General features: G+C 38.3%; 1 protein-coding gene across 4 annotated transcripts in view; it reads right to left on the bottom strand.

Annotated features, from left to right (window-relative positions):
• Positions 1-17,976, bottom strand: part of sergef (secretion regulating guanine nucleotide exchange factor) — a 392,241-nt gene that overhangs the window by 196,891 nt on the left and 177,374 nt on the right. The window contains exon 10 of one of the 4 annotated variants that reach the window (XM_039753326.1): positions 13,028-13,228. The exons of the other annotated variants lie outside the window; for them this stretch is intronic. Coding sequence (XP_039609260.1) covers positions 13,067-13,228 — 162 coding nt within the window. The 3' untranslated portion in view covers positions 13,028-13,066. Of the gene's footprint in view, positions 1-13,027; positions 13,229-17,976 lie in introns of those variants that run through there. 4 annotated transcript variants of the gene reach the window in all.

Below are 17,976 nucleotides of genomic sequence, written 5' to 3'. Positions count from 1 at the left end.
TTAGAGTGTTTTTACCATCTTAGACAACTGAGAAAATGTAGGGTTACTCAAGTGATCCTAAGGACTTTTTACTCTGGTGCTGTAGAAAGTGTCTTAACTCAGAATATCACCTCCTGGTTTGGGAACACATAGAGTTATTTGGGCAGTAGATTGTTGCACCAGATCTGATCTACCACCTCAATAGGATATTTATACCAGGAGATGCAGGACCAGAGACAACTAGAATCATAAGAGATTAATCTCACTCCAGTAACTATCAGTTCAACCTGCTGAAAGCAGGCAAACATTTTAGGAGTATTATGGTCAGAACAGAGAGGCTCATGAGGAGGATTCTATCCATTGGCTATAAGAATTCTTAACCTGGGCATGCCAGCACAATTTTTTTCAAATGCTCATTAACACAGACTATTTAACAATCAAACTAGCATATTGCACCTTACAGTATGTAGATATTCTATTTGGTTATATTTGACAGTTCAGATCATGTTTAAAATTGTAATGCTTTGGATATATACTTTTTCTCCTATACATTGTATCACCTTAGTTCTATCCTTTTAAGTATCTTTTTATCAATTTAAATTTCTCCTTTTTTTATTTAAATGTATCTACAGGTGCCGGTCATAAAATTAGAATATCATGACAAAGTTGATTTATTTCAGTAATTCCATTCAAAAAGTGAAACTAGAATTAGATTCATTCATTACACACAGACTGATGTATTTCAATGTTTATTTCTTTTTATTTCGATGATTATAACTGACAACTAATGAAAGTCCCAAATTCAGTATCTTGGAAAATTAGAATATTGTGAAAAGGTTCAATATTGAAGACACCTGGTGCCACACTCTAATCAGCTAATTAACTCAAAACACCTGCAAAAGCCTTTAAATGGTCTCTCAGTCTAGTTCTGTAGGTTACACAATCATGGGGAAGACTGCTGACTTGACAGTTGTCCAAAAGATGACCATTGACACCTTGCACAAGGAGGGCAAGACACAAAAGGTCATTGCTAAAGAGACTGGCTGTTCACAGAGCTCTGTGCCCAAGCACATTAATAGAGAGGCGAAGGGAAGGACAAGATGTGGTAGAAAAAAGTCTACAAGCAATAGTGATAACTGCACCCTGGAGAGGATTGTGAAACAAATCCCATTCAAAACTGTGGGGGAGATTCACAAAGAGTGGACTGCAGCTGGAGTCAGTGCTTCAAGAACCACCACGCACAGATGTATGCAAGACATGGGTTTCAGCTGTCGCATTCCTTGTGTCAAGCCACTCTTGAACAAGAGACAGCGTCAGAAACGTCTCGCCTGGGCTGAAGACAAAAAGGACTGGACTGCTGGTGAGTGGTCCAAAGTTATGTTCTCTGATGAAAGTACATTTTGCATTTCCTTCGGAAATCAATGTCCCAGAGTCTGGAGGAAGAGAGGAGAGGCACAGAATCCACGTTGCTTAAGGTCCAGTGTAAAGTTTCCACAGTCAGTGATGGTTTGGGGTGCAATGTCATCTGCTGGTGTTGGTCCATTGTGTTTTCTGAGGTCCAAGGTCAACGCAGCCATCTACCAGGACGTTTTAGAGCACTTCATGCTTCCTGCCGCTGACGAACATTATGGAGATGCAGATTTCATTTTCCAACAGGACCTGCCACCTGCACAAAGTGCCAAAACTACCAGTACCTGGTTTAAGGACCATGGTATCCCTGTTCTTGATTGGCCAGCAAACTCGCCTGACCTTAACCCCATAGAAAATCTATTGGGTATTGTGAAGAGGAAGATGCAATACGCCAGACCCAACAATTCAGAAGAGCTGAAGGCCACTATCTAGGCAAACATAGGCTCTCATAACACCTGAGCAGTGCCACAGACTGATTGACTCCATGCCACGCCGCATTGCTGCAGTAATCCAGGCCAAAGGAGCCCCAACTAAATATTAAGTGCTGTACATGCTCATGCTTTTCATGTTCATACCTTTCAGTTGGCCAACATTTCTAAAAATCCTTTTTTTGCATTGGTCTTAATTGATATTCTAATTTTCCGAGATACTGAATTTGGGACTTTCATTAGTTGTCAGTTATAATCATCAAAATTAAAAGAAATAAACATTTGAAATACATCAGTCTGTGTGTAATGAATGAATCTAATATACAAGTTTCACTTTCTGAATGGAATTACTGAAATAAATTAACTTTGTCATGATATTCTAATTTTATGACCGGCACCTGTATTTGTTAACTTATTGCACAGTCTCATGGGCCAATTCAGGGAACATTTCACTATATGTTGTACTTGTATAACTGTGTATGTGACAAATAAAGAATATTAAATCTCTTGAATCTTGAAATGGTAAAATATTCTTAACAAATGCTCTATGGATCTGATCTTATTAATTACTGAGACCTTCAACACTGATATACAATATCTCAAAGATGAATAAGGAAAAATAACAGCTGAATGTAATATTTCTAGAAACAAAAATAAAAAAGATATACGATTAAGTGAAAATGCTACCTTATTTTCTCATTTTGAAGCCACACTCACTGCGCATAAGCACACAAAAAAACTAGTACAGTTAAAATTATTGTAACAATTTTCTATTCAGATAGATGACTCTGTGAAAACTCTGTGCTTCTCCTCACACAAGCCAACCAATTTGAAAGTTTTTGTTTTCCACCTCTGGCTCATCACATTACTCACTGATCCCGAGTTCTCTCTTGTAGAGCCAAGAATGACCAGATTCGGAAGATTCCTTTGTACACTCATACACAACACACTATACCACTAATCTAAAACAAAGGCAAGGTTTCAGAAGCCAACATGTCTTCCAGAACAATAGTCTTGCAGGCCCAGAAGTTATTCTCCAACAAGAATACATGTCTGTGGAAACTTGTTAATAAGTTTGTAGTTTGACAGTAGAATTCTCATCGTAATCAGAAGCTTGATCACTTTGCATATCAAAATCATTGCCCCTACTTTGATTGTCACTTTAATGGTGTATAGGATTTGTGTAGAAATGTGACACTCAGTGAGCCTTGTTATTGCCCTTACCCAGTTTTAAGCAAAATTCAGTTATCATTGTCTTTAGATGTATATGGGTCATTCCATATCAAATCAACCAATTTTCCACAAATCCCATGTACTTCAGTCTCAAAGAATTCTGAAAAATACCATCTGTACCCATGTTATCCAGGAGACACTCTGTAAAACTATTTGTAAGATCAATAGTTTCCAAGATACTGCCAATTTTGTGAGCCGAGAGGGCTTTAGTTTAACAACAATTTCACAAGGCCATAACTCAAGAACTAAACCACCTAGCATGCTCAAATTCTGCATACTGGTGTCTTTATAGGTATAGTACGTAACAAAATCAAAATATTTGGTCCAGACGACACTACTTAAGTTAAGAGCAGACCTTCAAAAATTAAAATAAGTTATTTTGCGTCTTTGGCTTTACCATGTTTAGCTTTCAGTAAGCATAATTCTAACTGATACAGCCTGAATTTTTTCCGTTTTTAGATACATACACAGGGCTTTTCAAAAAGTTATAAACAAACAAGAAACTGCATCAGTGTTTGACCATGATGATATTAGAGATAACATAGTATATCTCCCCAACACTGCAGAACCTCCAAAGCCCCGGTACTCCATTATAAACAAATTAAATGCTTTCACCAGGATAGATTTACCTGAATTACATAGTATAATCTCTCAACTGAAACCCTCCACCTGCGTCCTTGATCCAATACCAACCAGGTTTTTCAAAGAAATATCAGGCGTGCTAATTGACAATATTCTGGACATAGTTAATTGTCATTAGATACGGGGGTCTTTCCAGACTGTCTTAAGACTGCTGTAGTTAAACCCCTGCTCAAGAAAAATAATCTTGACCCCTCTGCCTTTGAAAATTTTAGACCCATCTCTAACCTGCCCTTCTTAAGTAAAATTCTAGAGAAGGCAGTCATTTTGCAATTAAATGACCACCTCAATAAACATGCTATTCTTGATACATTTCAGTCAGGCTTCAGAACAAATCACAGTACAGAAACTGCACTCGTTAAAGTAGTAAATGACTTATGGTAAATGCAGACAGAGGCCATTTATCTGTTCTCATCCTCTTAGATCTGAGTGCTGCATTTGACACCATTGATCACAATATTCTTAGAAATCGCCTTAGTCAATGGGTGGGCCTCTCTGGCAGTGTCTTAAATTGGTTTGAATCCTACCTGGCAGGTAGAAAATTCTTTGTGAGTTGTGGTAATCAAATCTCAAAGACACATGATATTCTATATGGTGTTCCACAAGGCTCTATCCTGGGTCCGCTGCTGTTCTCAATCTACATGCTTCCGTTAGGTCAGATTATCTCAGGTTACAACGTGAGTTACCACAGCTATGCTGATGACACACAGCTGTACTTATCAATAGCACCTGATGACTCCGACTCTTTCGATACACTAACACAATGTTTTACTGGTATTTCTGAATGGATGAATAGTAATTTTCTCAAACTAAATAAAGAGAAAACTGAAATTTTAGTAATTGGCAATAATGGATTCAATGAGGTTATCAGAAATAAACTTGATGCACTAGGATTAAAAGTTAAGACGGAAGTAAAAAATTTAGGGGTAACCGTTGACTGTAATCTGAATTTTAAATGCATATTCATCAGACCACTAGGACAGCATTTTTTCACTTAAGAAACATAGCTAAAGTTAGACCTCTTATATCATTGAAAGATGCAGAGAAATTAATTCACGCTTTTGTTTTCAGTAGACTAGATTACTGTAACGCACTCCTCTCAGGACTACCCAAAAAAGACATAAATCACTTGCAACGAGTGCAGAATGCAGCTGCTAGAATCCTAACTGGAAAAAAAATCCGAACACATTTCTCCAGTTTTGATGTCACTACACTGGTTGCCTGTGTCATTCAGGATTGACTTTAAAATACTGCTTATGGTTTATAAAGCCTTAAATAATCTCGCTCCATCTTATATATCGGAATGCCTGACACGTTATATTCCAAATCGTAACCTTAGATCTTCAAATGAGTGTCTCCTTATAATTCCAAAAGCTAAACTTAAAAGAAGTGGTGAGGTGGCCTTCTGCTGTTATGCACCTAAAATCTGGAATAGCCTGCCAATAGGAATTCACCAGGCAAATACAGTAGAGCACTTTAAAAAACTGCTGAAAACACATTACTTTAACATGGCCTTTTTATAACTTCACTTTAACTTAATACTGATACTCTGTATGTTCAATTCTTCATAATAACTATTCACAGTGGCTCCAAAATCCATACTGACCCCTACTCTCTTATGTTTCTTTTTCCGGTTTCTTTGTGGTGGCCTGCACCACCACCACCTACTCAAAGCATCATGATGCACCAACATTGATGGACTGAAAGCCAGAAGTCTACATGACCATCATCATCAGGTCCTTCCATGAAAACCCTAAATACAAAGACGACTGTTTGACTAATGTTAGGTAGACTGCCCAGAGGGGACTTGGTCTGGAACCCCTACAGATTTTATTTTTTTCTCCAGCCTTTGGAGTTTTTTTTTGTTTTTTCTGTCCACCCTGGCCATTGGACCTTACTCTTATTCTATGTTAATTAATGTTGACTTATGTTTATTTTTTATTGTGTCTTCTATTTTTCTATTCATTTTGTAAAGCACTTTGAGCTACATTTTTTTTTGTATGAATATGTGCTATATAAATAAATGTTGATTGATTGAGTGATTGATTGATTGATTGACCAGCATACCTTTCAACTGTGAAAAAAATCATTTTGGTCTAATTTTGAGACCAGCTTAATGCACTGTGAGAATGTCCAGACATTTTTTAAAATATTTTTTCCTGTATCCTATATGGTCCATTCTTTCTCAAAAAACAAATCTTACTTTTCTTATGGGAATCTTTCATTTTTATTTTCCATTCTAAGTTAAATTCACCATTTGTCCGTAATGATAATCATCAAGTTCTTCATCACTAACTTGGGTATAGGATTAATGGAAAAAAATAAATCACACACAGCTTAACACATGAACAACAAGTGATTGATACATCAGTAAATACAAAATGAAATATAATGAATGTTAACATCTCATTACTGCTGTAGAAGGAATATGACCCATTTCATTTCTGTTTTAACAAATGTGCAGAGTGTAGGGCAACTCTGTCTTTGAGCTCGATACTGCCTCCCATTGACTATTGTTGGTGCACTAAGCAGTGCAAGGACACACTGTAATGACACCCAACAAATACTGTCTCTACGTGGCCAATGGAAAGACTGTGCAGAATAGTTTGGATGCATGAAACTATCAGGGGGTCTGATTCTGCTTCACTCTTGTCAAGAATCACACCAATCCAACAATTTTAATCATTCATGCACCCAACATAGCCTCCAACAGGACACTGGTCTAAGGTGAGTGACGTATCTGATACATTAAGAGTGTGATTGTGAGAAGGCAGGATCTCACTTCAGTGATGAATATTTGGACAGTCCATTGACTGTCTTCACCAGACACTCTGCCTACTTTGAGTTTGCCATCTTCTGTAGGTATGTAACAGTGGTACTCTCGAGTACCAGGTACTTTTTTGGCGATGGAGAACCACATTCTCTGTTCAGCAACATGAAATAAGACATTGTCATTTGATAAAGTTTGACATTTTTGATAACTTACTGATTGAAAACTCAATGATTACTATTGACACATGGTGCATTCAGCCTATGTTTAGGATGGAAAATAAACATGAAGGATTTGCATAAGAAAAGTCAGGTTTGTGTTTTGAGAAAGAAAGGACTGTGTAAAATAAATGAAAAATATTTTAAAAATTATCTGCACATTCCCACATGTGGGAGGTATTCCATCCATCCATCCATTTTCCAACCCGCTGAATCCAAACACAGGGTCACGGGGGTCTGTTGGTGCCAATCCCAGCCAACACAGGTCACAAGGCAGGAACCAATCCTGGGCAGGGTGCCAACCCACCGCAGTGTGGGAGGTATTCTGAAAATGAAATGATTTTTTGGATTTGGGAGGTTAGTTGTTTATACCCTGAAACAGTTACTCTTCTGTTTATTGCTTCTTCAGAAAGCCAATATAGTTATCTGAGTAAGGAAAAAATATATAAAAACTGCAAATATATATTGCAAATATATGTTTCTGCTGGCACCCTGCCCGGGATTTATTCCTGCCTTGCGCCCTGTTTTGGCTGGGATTGGCTCCAGCAGACCCCCATTACCAAGTGTTGGGATATAGCGGGTTGGATAATGGATGGATGGATGAGGCCTAAACATAGCTAAGCCAAAAACTCAAATAAAATTTTGGTCAATTTCAAGGGTCTGCTTTGACCACGCAGGGGCATCTGGACAAAATCTTTTAGTTTTGTTATATACTATACCAATTAATATACCAGCACACAAAGTCTGAGCCTGCTTGTGAATTTGATGAAAAAATGAGGCTGGATGAAATCGACACCCCCATCTCCCCTCGGTATCTGTATCTTGTAAAGCACTGATCTTGCATCAAAAAAAATGTACAGGGTGTCTCCTGACTAACACGAGTACACCTGGTAATTTTTACAGAATTTTTTGACTCCAAAGTACTTGGGTCATTGGTTGATTTGAAATAGAATAACCCATATTTTAAAAGTCTAGCTCAGCGAGACTACCAGGCAATCATCTGCTTCTGAATTTTCCAAACTAATTAAGAGTCTCTGTTTTGTACAGACTTCTAAATATTGTCCATTTCGTACATCCATTACACTATTTAATTTTTTTTTACATCTGCTTACATATCTTATGTAAGGATAATATATGCAATAGTCTACAAAACTGTTTTTTTTTTTCTTTAAATCAAATTTTAATGCAGCAGGATAGATGCTACTAAATAGGGTTAACAAAACTGTGGGACACAGCTTTGTACTTTTGAAAAAAGACCCCACCCCACAAATGTCTAATTGAATTCAGTCTTTGATACATGATGCAGATTTCAAATGATAAACTGGCTATGGAACTTCTGGATTTCTATTCAATAACTGCTCTGTATTTGACCTTTTTACTCAATTTTTTCTGCCAGCAAATCTTTACAATAACAACATAAGCAGTTTATTGATTACTGTATTGCTGATTTTGTAACTGTCTTGCAGTCGTCTCACAGTCCTGTATTGAGGAACTCTAAAGGTTTCATTTGTTAGATATACAGTAGGTATTAGCACACAAGTTTACTTATTTTTAGTGGCACTTGATGCTGAATCTCCTTATACAGACATTTAAAAAAAAAATAATGCCTTGGTAATAGTACTTACTGCTTTACTAGCGTTTTAAGCTTACCAGTTATATTTTGTAGTCTGTCTAGTTGAACTTACTTCCCTAAACCTTTACTGGAAATACTTCATGTTTAAAAGCCATTTCTGTCAGAATCTATCGGTATTGCAATGGATACAGTGTTTTGACCCTGTTTCTCTAATTTATGTTTCTAAATTTAAAAATATTTTTTTTCCTCCAAATTATCCATTTCACAAGAAGAACATGAAATGGTATAGATATACTAATGGCATTTTTTGACCTGGAGTGGCTTCAATTTAAAATTCACCCTTAATTATACCCATACCCTGAACAATTTTGGACATTCAAACATTTTTAAATATAATGCATTTCATTTGATATGTTTTCATAAACCAACAGATAGAAATAGTTCATTATACAGTGGAACCTCGGTTTGCGAGCATAATTCGTTCCGTAAACGTGCTCGCAGTCCAAAGCACTCGTATATCAAAGTGAATTTCCCCATAAGAAAAAATGGAAACTCAGATGATTCGTTCCACAACCCAAAACTATTCATATAAAAATGATTAATACAAAATATAAAGTAAAAATACATAAAACAAATTTACCTGCACTTTACCTTTGAAAAGAATCATGGCTGGTGTGATCGAGTTTATAAATTCTTGTGGGATTCCACCCAACAGGACGACATGCGGAAGAACATCCCAAAGCAATCGCAGTCTCCCAGCGCTGTAGCAGTTTGCTGTAAAAAGCGAATCCAGAAAGATCGCGGACATGCTATAAGCACCTGCCGTCAGTGAGTAATACAAGGAACAAGGAACATTATAAATGCGCAGGGCACATTACTACTTGCCGACGACCCTGCCTGACTGTTGTGTCTGTGTATATGAGAGGGGCAGATTCTGCTACAATAAATAACCACGCTGTTGCTGTTTCAAGCTGAATAAAGCTGGTGGTGAAAGATGGGGACTCGCACGTCACAGCACACACACACACGCGCACACACGTACACACACACACAGTCACAATGCTGTAGTAAATAGTATATGCTCATATGGATGTTGACTATATGAGTGAGGCACGCTGACTCAGACGGAGAATAGGAGACGATTGCCCACAATCCCGCAGCAAGAGAGAGAGAAGAACCATCAGCTCAGTTGTGATTACATGACGCTCAGCAGACAAAGCGTATACATACTACTCGTATTGCAAGATGTCGCTTGTTCATCAAGTCAAAATTTATTAAAAATTTTAGCTCATCTTGCAAAACACTTGTAAACCAAGTTACTCGCAAACCGAGGTTCCACTGTATTCTTCTAGATTTCGTCCTAGACAACTCATTAACAACTTTCCTGTCTCACAGTTTTGTTTTTTTTTTTGCTTAAAACACATTTGCTCGCAACAGAATAACTGTATTTCTCTTGCTATACAGGTGAATTTTCATTTTTTTGAATGATACTATTTATCAGGCATTATAAATAAAACATATAATGATCTTTACAAGTAACTTGAGAATTACAGTCGGCCCTTGTAATTCACAGTGATAAGGGATTTAGGACCAGCGAATGCAATAATCTGCAAATATATTCAACAATTTAGGCTGTTACATACACACCGAGAGAGAGAAAGAGAGGGAGAAAGAGGGGGGTACAAGGTGATACAAATACAGCACAAATACAGTATAACATGGTACATTATTTAGATAACAGTAAAATACAAAACTCAAATTAGCACTGTATATCTAAGTTTACCCGCAAATTGAAAAAATATTATTTATCCACTTTCCCATGACATTTTTGAATCGATGCAATCAATGAATGATTATTACAGTTGATAATAAAACACAAACACGTATGAAACACAGTTCTTACTGTAAAGTTATGAGACATACAATAATTAAATATTTTAGCAAATGTTTATTAATTGCACATTATTAATTGTCATTTATTCAAGAACAGGAAGTGGATCATTAGTGTCTTCATCCATATTCACTTCTACATGTCCCATATACAGAGGGAAAGGGACAGCTTGAACCCAGAGCAACAACTTCACAAAACCTGTGACAACAACTTGGTATTAAAACTATTTATCTGTGCCAAGATAAATTAAAACTTTATATAGCAAGTACAAAGCCAGCCTCTTTACACACACAGTATGCCAACATTTTTATGCAGTTATCATATTAATACAATCCTTGTGTTTATCAATATATTGTATTATTCTGTTACAACAAGTGTGCTTCAGTTATTTTGATAAAGGCCTAACTAGAAACAAACCTCCTACAACAGAGAAAGGTAATGTAAACAGAGCAGGAGCCTTGCCAAATCCATTTACCAGCAATGTGAAAGGCACAGTTAAATTCATCCTCTTTCCCACCTTATTATGACTGCCCTTGGGTGGGCAAGTTAAAATTAATCTTTCCATTCATACAAAGCTACTAACCAAAGTAGCTCCCTATAAGCAACTGCTGGGTTCTATGTGGGTACCATTGCAAGTCCTACTAAGTATCTATCTATCTATCTATCTATCTATTTGTATAAGGATTTTTGAGGGACCGTTTTTTCCAGGAAATGCAGCTTCCACTTTCATCACCTAATGACTGAGCTAACACTGCACACTGAGCATTGAAACTTGTGTATATTGTTTTGCATGCATTTGAATTACTATGAGTTTTTACAGGAAAATGTGCCAGTTATTTTAATGATTTACTGCTAGAATCTAATTGCAAAGCATCTGTGTCCTTGTTAAACAGTAATTTTTTTTTTAACTTTGTAAACTTGTGGCTTTCACAACACAGGGGTAGAATACTTAATCAAACAGCTTTTTTTTTTGTTTGTTTTCATTCTTAATATTTTAGCATAAAACAATATTTCATAGAAAAAGCACTATGCAACTAAACTATGCATCAGTCAAAATTTATTTTTAGAAAAACAATACACTTTATTCTCCCAACATGTGAAGAAAGCAATTTCAATTCCAATAATCCAAGCAATGAAGATCGCCTTGAATGAAAATAGAACAACAAAAATGAATTCCTTCACCAGAGGATATTAACATGGTTACACACTAATAACACATTATTATAATTGACTAATCTAATAGGAACACCTAGGTATACTACTTTATTGGGAAAAAAAAAACACTAAATTGATATACTTCAGCATTTTGTACACTACTTTTGTGACTTGCAGCTTGCAGTACTCTAATCCCAAACAAACCAACAATGGTAAAGTCAATGAAAACACATTATGATGTGTACATAAATAGTTATATTACCTTGTTGTTAACTGTCTTCAAGACTGGGTTTATGCTTACAATGAGGATATTCAGACTGTGGAATTTGTACCATTTTATAATGCATACTTATGGTTATTGGTTAACTTTTTGCTGTAATGACTTTAAACGAAGGAAAAAAAATGACCATAAAAGATTATTCTTTTCATTCAGCAGTACTCACTGATATTCATCATTTCCTATAAAGTAATACTGGGAATCAGATCCTAAAATTAGAAACATGAAAGCATCCAAGAATTATTTTATTCAAGAAGCATCACCGTATTGAGTTACTTACAGTCTTACAGTACTGTAGCTATAAGTAGCTTGGAGAAACTGAAGCCTGCAAAAGATAGCCTGTATTTCCTTCTGAAAGTTAATGTAATAATAACTGGATACAAAATATTTTAGGTTTTTTTTTGTTTTTAATTATTGTTTTCCATACTGTAATGGATTTTAATGAAATGCAACAATAATAGATTTTTGTCCTTTAAATACAAGTCAAATGCAATTGACTATCGAATTAGGGTTAGGCTGAATCTTATGGTTGGAGTGTTGAAAGATAGGATGAAACTTGTATCTTAATGTGATGCCAGTCCATGGAAACCTTTTCCTGACAAATCTAGTTATAAAATATATAGTCTAAAAATGAGCTTTAAGACATTTTACAGATGACAGCAGAAGATGTACAATAACTAACGAAACCACAAATATATATCACTTATTTGGACAAAAAAAAAATGACAGCCCTTCAGCTGTATCATAGTTCTAGAACCACTGGACTATATAAAGTGTTTTCGGTCATTGCTAAAAGTTAAGAGCTGCACATGAAGAAATCAGAATCACAATGATTTTACAGCACATGTGAACATAAAAGAAAGAGCTCATGCGTACATATTTAGCAAACCAAGGCAAAAGATAGCCTAAGTAGCCTAACAGATGGAGTGTTTATTTTATTCATTTGATTAAATAACTTCCTTGAAAAAGTGTTGTATTTAGATGTGGATTTTTTTTACCACCACCTTTCCGTATCAACACCATCATCATTACCATCAATGAAGTACCATAACTGTATCCTTCTGCATCTGTCTACGTAGTCTTTATGTTGCTTTTATGTTGTCAGGTTTAGAGCCAATAATTTGAATCTACATGGACAATGATAATAAAGCTGTACAGAAATTTTCTCGGTAAAATATCATAAATAAGTTTCCATACAATTTCTGACTCAACAAAATTCACATTCATTTACCCTAATTTGCATCAGATGTGAATAAATAAATAAAAAACAACAACCCAAATTAATAAAATCATTTATGCTTATTATAACACAAGTCCTTTCATTGAAAGTGCAACAGGAGAGGTCATGGTATCCCTTGTGGTAAATAATCAAGCCTTGACACAACAGATAGGTTTGGGACAGCTTCCCGTATACTTGAGAATTGGCTGCAAATGCAAAAAGGTTGAGAAAAATGGGTCTTTACAGACAAAAGTACAAAACATAACTGAACAGTTTAGAAAACATGTAGAAAAGCAGGAAAAGGAGGGATCTTTGGACCAGATCTAGAAATGAGGTCATTAGGAGGTGGGCTCTTCTGTTGGTATGGAAGTGAAGTCTTCTGGAGAGGAATCAGAAGTGACATCATGGGACCCAGGCAGAGTTTTCGGCATTTGGTCTGCAGGGAGATAAGAAAGGATTAATGCACTCTCCCACCCCCTTGTCTAACCAGGAATTATCTCCTGTTGAGCACTTTTGCTGCCTCCCATGTATGTATGTGACATGCCAGCGGGTCCATACCCATTAGGTCGGGCATTCCTGACCAAGAGGTCATGAACCCAAGAGAGAACAGCATTGGCTGGGAGAGAACCCCGGAGATAAACGACCAGAAACATGTACAGCTGTAGGTCTAAAAACCACCTTGTGACCTGCAGATTTGACTCCTTCTGTAGGGTCATCCACTGTAAAGGTGCATTATCCGCACCCAGGGTGAATTCATGGCACAAGAGTAATACCTCAGCTGAGTAAATGCCCATTTAATTGCCAAGGCATCCCGTTCCACAGCCGCATACCTGGTTTCCTATTCCAACAGTTTTCGCCTCAGGAACATGACTGGATGCTCGACACCATCTACGCTTTGGCTCAGTACAGCACTAAGACCTGTGTCTGAAACTTCCATCTGTAGGATTAAAGGCTAAAGGTTAGGAGCCTTTAAGATTGGTTCTGACGCAAGGGCCTCCTTTAAGTCACCAAATGCACTTTCTGAGTTTGCATCCCATACCATGTTGTTCGGGGCCCTCTGCTTTGTCAGATTAGTCAAAGGCACCAGTTTCTTGGAAAATCTGGGTAGAAACAGGCATTGACTTGCCTCTTGGTCCTCAGACGGGGCCATTTCACTATGGCATCTACTTTGGAACACTGTGGTTGTACCATACCCCGGCCCTCTAGGTAGCCTAAATATCTGGCTTCTTTTAACCCAAAGAAACATTTCTTAGGGTTAATCCAAAGACCGGCTTCTGCTAGTGTCCATAATACAGCTCGGACCTGCTGTAGGTGTTCCTTACATGTGCTGGAATAGAGGACTACATCCAGGTAGGCCGCACTATAGGAGTTATGAGGATGAAGCACTTTATCCACCAGATGCTGAAAGGACTCAGTTGCCCCATGTAACCCAAATGGAAGGACACAACACTACTAGTGACCGCTAGGGTAGCTAAACATGGTCTAAACCTTTGCGGAGTACCTTAAAGGAATCTGCCAGTACCCTTTCATCATGTCAAGAGTGGTCAAGAACTAAGCCTATCCTAGCCACTCGAGGAGGTCGTCCACTCGTGGCATTGGAAAGGCTTCAAATTGGGAGATTTGGTTAAGCCACCTGAAGTCACTGCAAAACCTCCAGCTCCCGTCAGGCTTTGCGACCAAGGGACAGGACTGGACCAGGGACTATGACTCTACTCTATCACACCTAGTTCCAGCATACACTTGATCTCTAATTCTACTTCTGTTCTTTTTGCCTCAGGAATTCGATATGGGCGTTCTCGATGATCATCCCGGACTCAGTCATAATGTCATGCGCAATCAGGTAGGTCCGTACGGATAACTGTCTCCAGCTCCTGTTGTTGTTCGGTGGTCAAATTAGGGCCGAAGTTAAAGTCTCTTTTACCAGCAAAGAGCTATCTGGAGGAGGGGTCTGGTTCTCTATCCTTCCATTCTTTCAGCAGGTTTACATGATACACCTGTTCACTTGGCCAACATTTTGGCTGTTTCACCAAATAATCAATGAGCCCCTCTCTCTCCTTAACTTCGTTCGGGCCTTGCAAATGCACCAGTAATATAGAGATAGAGGTGGGAACAAGTACCATGACCATGGAACCCCGTAGAGATGAGCCGCAATCATAACAGCGGACCTGAGCCGCTTGAACCTTCTCCATGTGGGCTTTTAGAATGGGTCGAATCTTTGCTAATCTATCGCATAACTGCGAGATATACTCTAATATATTTCTGTAGGGAAGTGCCTCCTCCTCCCAACCTTCATTTAGAATGTCCAGTATTACCCAGGGCTGTCGTACATACAATAATTCAAATGGAGAGAACCCCACAGAGGCTTGTAGGACTTCCCGATATGCATAAAGAATGAGGGGGAAGAGCTGATCCCAGTTCCTTTCATCCTCGCTGACCACCTTACGTGGCATTTGTTTGAGGGTCTGATTAAACCGGTCCACTAGACCATCGGTTTGAGGATGATATACTGAGGTCTTTAAATGCTTTATACATAGGTGAGCTGAATAGAACAACCTTGGGGTATCAGGTGGAGTAATCCACTAGGACTAATATATATTTGTGTCCTCTAGCCAAGGGCTCTAGGGGTCCCACCAGGTCGTCCCTGATACATTCAAATGAGATATCAATAAGGGGAATGGGAACTAGAGGAGCATGGTCCGTCCTAGGAATCTGCCACAGTTGACATTCCAGGCAGAATGTGCAAAAGCGGACCTCCTCATTGATTCCCATTCAGTAAAAACTGAGCTTAATTCGCATAAGGATTTCTTCAGTGCCCACCTCTCCCTCTTGCTCTATTTTCCAGATACAGCAGGTCATTATTCAATACAAAGTGGGGGTCCTGAGGCATGGGATGTTGTGTGCAATGGCCATTTATGAGAACCAATGCATTTTTTTGCAAATTTAAAGGATTCATAATTATATGGCTCCCTTTTAAAAGAAGCCATAGTTTGCTCAAACTGAAAACGCAGCTGGGAAAGAGGGCCGGATTCAACTTCAAGGAGCATGGTTTCCTCCCGGGCAGCCATCACGCTTGTTGATGATGTCTAACCGTGCAACGTCCTGGGAGTCACAACATCACCAACAGTGATTACGTCCCCTTAGTAGGCCATGTACATGCTGTGGAGGCAGCTGGGAATGTATTTTCACCATCCATTACTAGGCCCAAGTTTTGTTTTGGAGTGGCTAGAGTTAAACTGTTTTTATTATTAGACTAGTCTCGCCCTAGTATCAAAGTAAATGGAGGGTTTTTCAGCACGGCCACCGTCAACTTCTTCCCCTCGTAGCTGATGTTGCAGATAGCGGACTTATACTGACGGATGTCTCTGTGAATATAGGTCAGACAGGTCTTGATTTTTAACTACTGTCACTGTAACACTAAGCGGCTAGCGACAATGGAAATGTTGCTGCCGGAATCCATAAGGGATAAAACTTTATACCTGTTAACGATCACCACCCCAGTGTGAGGAAATGACAGAGGATTAACCAGAGCACAGCATCTCCCTCTCCAGGCCTCCCAGTACCCCACTCCTTGTTGTCGGGCAAACACTGTCACGGCACATTAGGGTTCCTCGGTGCCCGCTCCGAACAGAGACAGTGAGGCTCAGGGTTATGGACACCCGCACGTCGGGTTTCACATAAAGGCTGTTCTGTTCCTCCCAGTTTAAACAAAACCCGCAGACCCTCAATGACCTCGATAAATTATTTCATATTTTTAAAGGATTGTCCCCAGGACAGCTGGTCCAGTTAATCTGGGAGAGCGTTTAACAAAAGGAAGCAGGCAACTTGCTCAACTATTTGTCGGGAGTTGTTTAGGTCTGGCCGTAGCCAGCACCCGATTTTGCCCCACAGACAGAAGGCCCCGGGGAAGGTTGGTTGCCCTCTGGGTGCTACAGCTCTTCTCAACTTTAATAAGTTACAGAATGTAAATCTACAGTATATTATTGTAAAATGTGACCAGGTGTTGTGACAAAAACATTAATATTATTGTAGATTGGAGTTTTTACAGATCACATGCAGAGTTCCCAAGTGTCTCTGAATCAGTGTACAATACAAAAAAAAAATACTGTAAAAAAGAAAATACATAAGACAATGCACAGAACAACAACAGTAGGAGCCCATCTATACTCTGGAGAAAAAATGAAATTCAGAGTTCTCTATGCACAACTGGTCTTTTACTAAAAGCTGATTTGAAAAAGCTATTCAAACACCAATACTCAAGTACACTAAACATTTACATCTGATAACCTTCATATTGTACTGTTAGTAAAATTTTACGATGCTCACAACACTGCTAGACTGTTTTCAACATTATACTACTAGCGACTGGGAGCCTGATCAAATTGGGCTACAAATTCTACGTTTGTGAAATCCATACTTTCTCTGCAAAGAATTATTTGTTTTTCTAAGTCCTTGAAAATAGACCTTTTTGACAAATGTAATGAAGAGTTTCCTATTTAAACAGCGCTGCGAGATGTGAACTCTTCGGCGCACCTCATTTGATTTTTTCCAGAAAACAAATTTTCAAAACAAACCGTATTTTACGACTCTAATCAGAGTCAAAGTAATAATTTTGTTGCCGTGGTCATTTTAGATATGAGATCGGCTAAAATTTAAACAGTGACCGTTGGTAATACCCAGCCATCATTACTCAGTTTGCCAATAGATGTCAGAAGGACAGATGCCAAAACCGAACTGCCCAAAGATTTTGACGTACCAAGCAAATGGTGATACGTTCTAAATTACTTACGGTTCCGGAGGTTTGAAGAGTTTAAGTCAGTCGGCAAAGTTAGTACTGGAAAGTACGTCCCACCAAACCAACGTTCCAAAAACCAACCAAACTTACTGTTATCTGCTCGAACCAACACCAACTTACTATACTCAGCCATCCAACGGCGTCACTGAACCATTCAAATATTCTTAGCCAATCATGCAATACTGCGTCCGCGTTTGCTACATTATGTTCTAACTACAGAGGCAGAGTCCCATTGCATAGTTCTAACTTGTATTAAGTCAAGGTATTGACGCGAACACCATACATATGGTGTATTGACGCGAACACCATATATACGGGGCAAACACCTGTCGCAGATAACGCTCTTGTCCACCTCTTGAACCCTCAGGTACCAGTCAAGACCAAGTCCAAGA

The sequence above is a fragment of the Polypterus senegalus genome, chromosome 1 (assembly GCF_016835505.1).
Source record: "Polypterus senegalus isolate Bchr_013 chromosome 1, ASM1683550v1, whole genome shotgun sequence".
Classification (NCBI taxonomy): domain Eukaryota; kingdom Metazoa; phylum Chordata; class Cladistia; order Polypteriformes; family Polypteridae; genus Polypterus; species Polypterus senegalus.
Note: the sequence above shows the minus strand (reverse complement) of the source record. Positions and strands in the feature narration are given on the sequence as shown.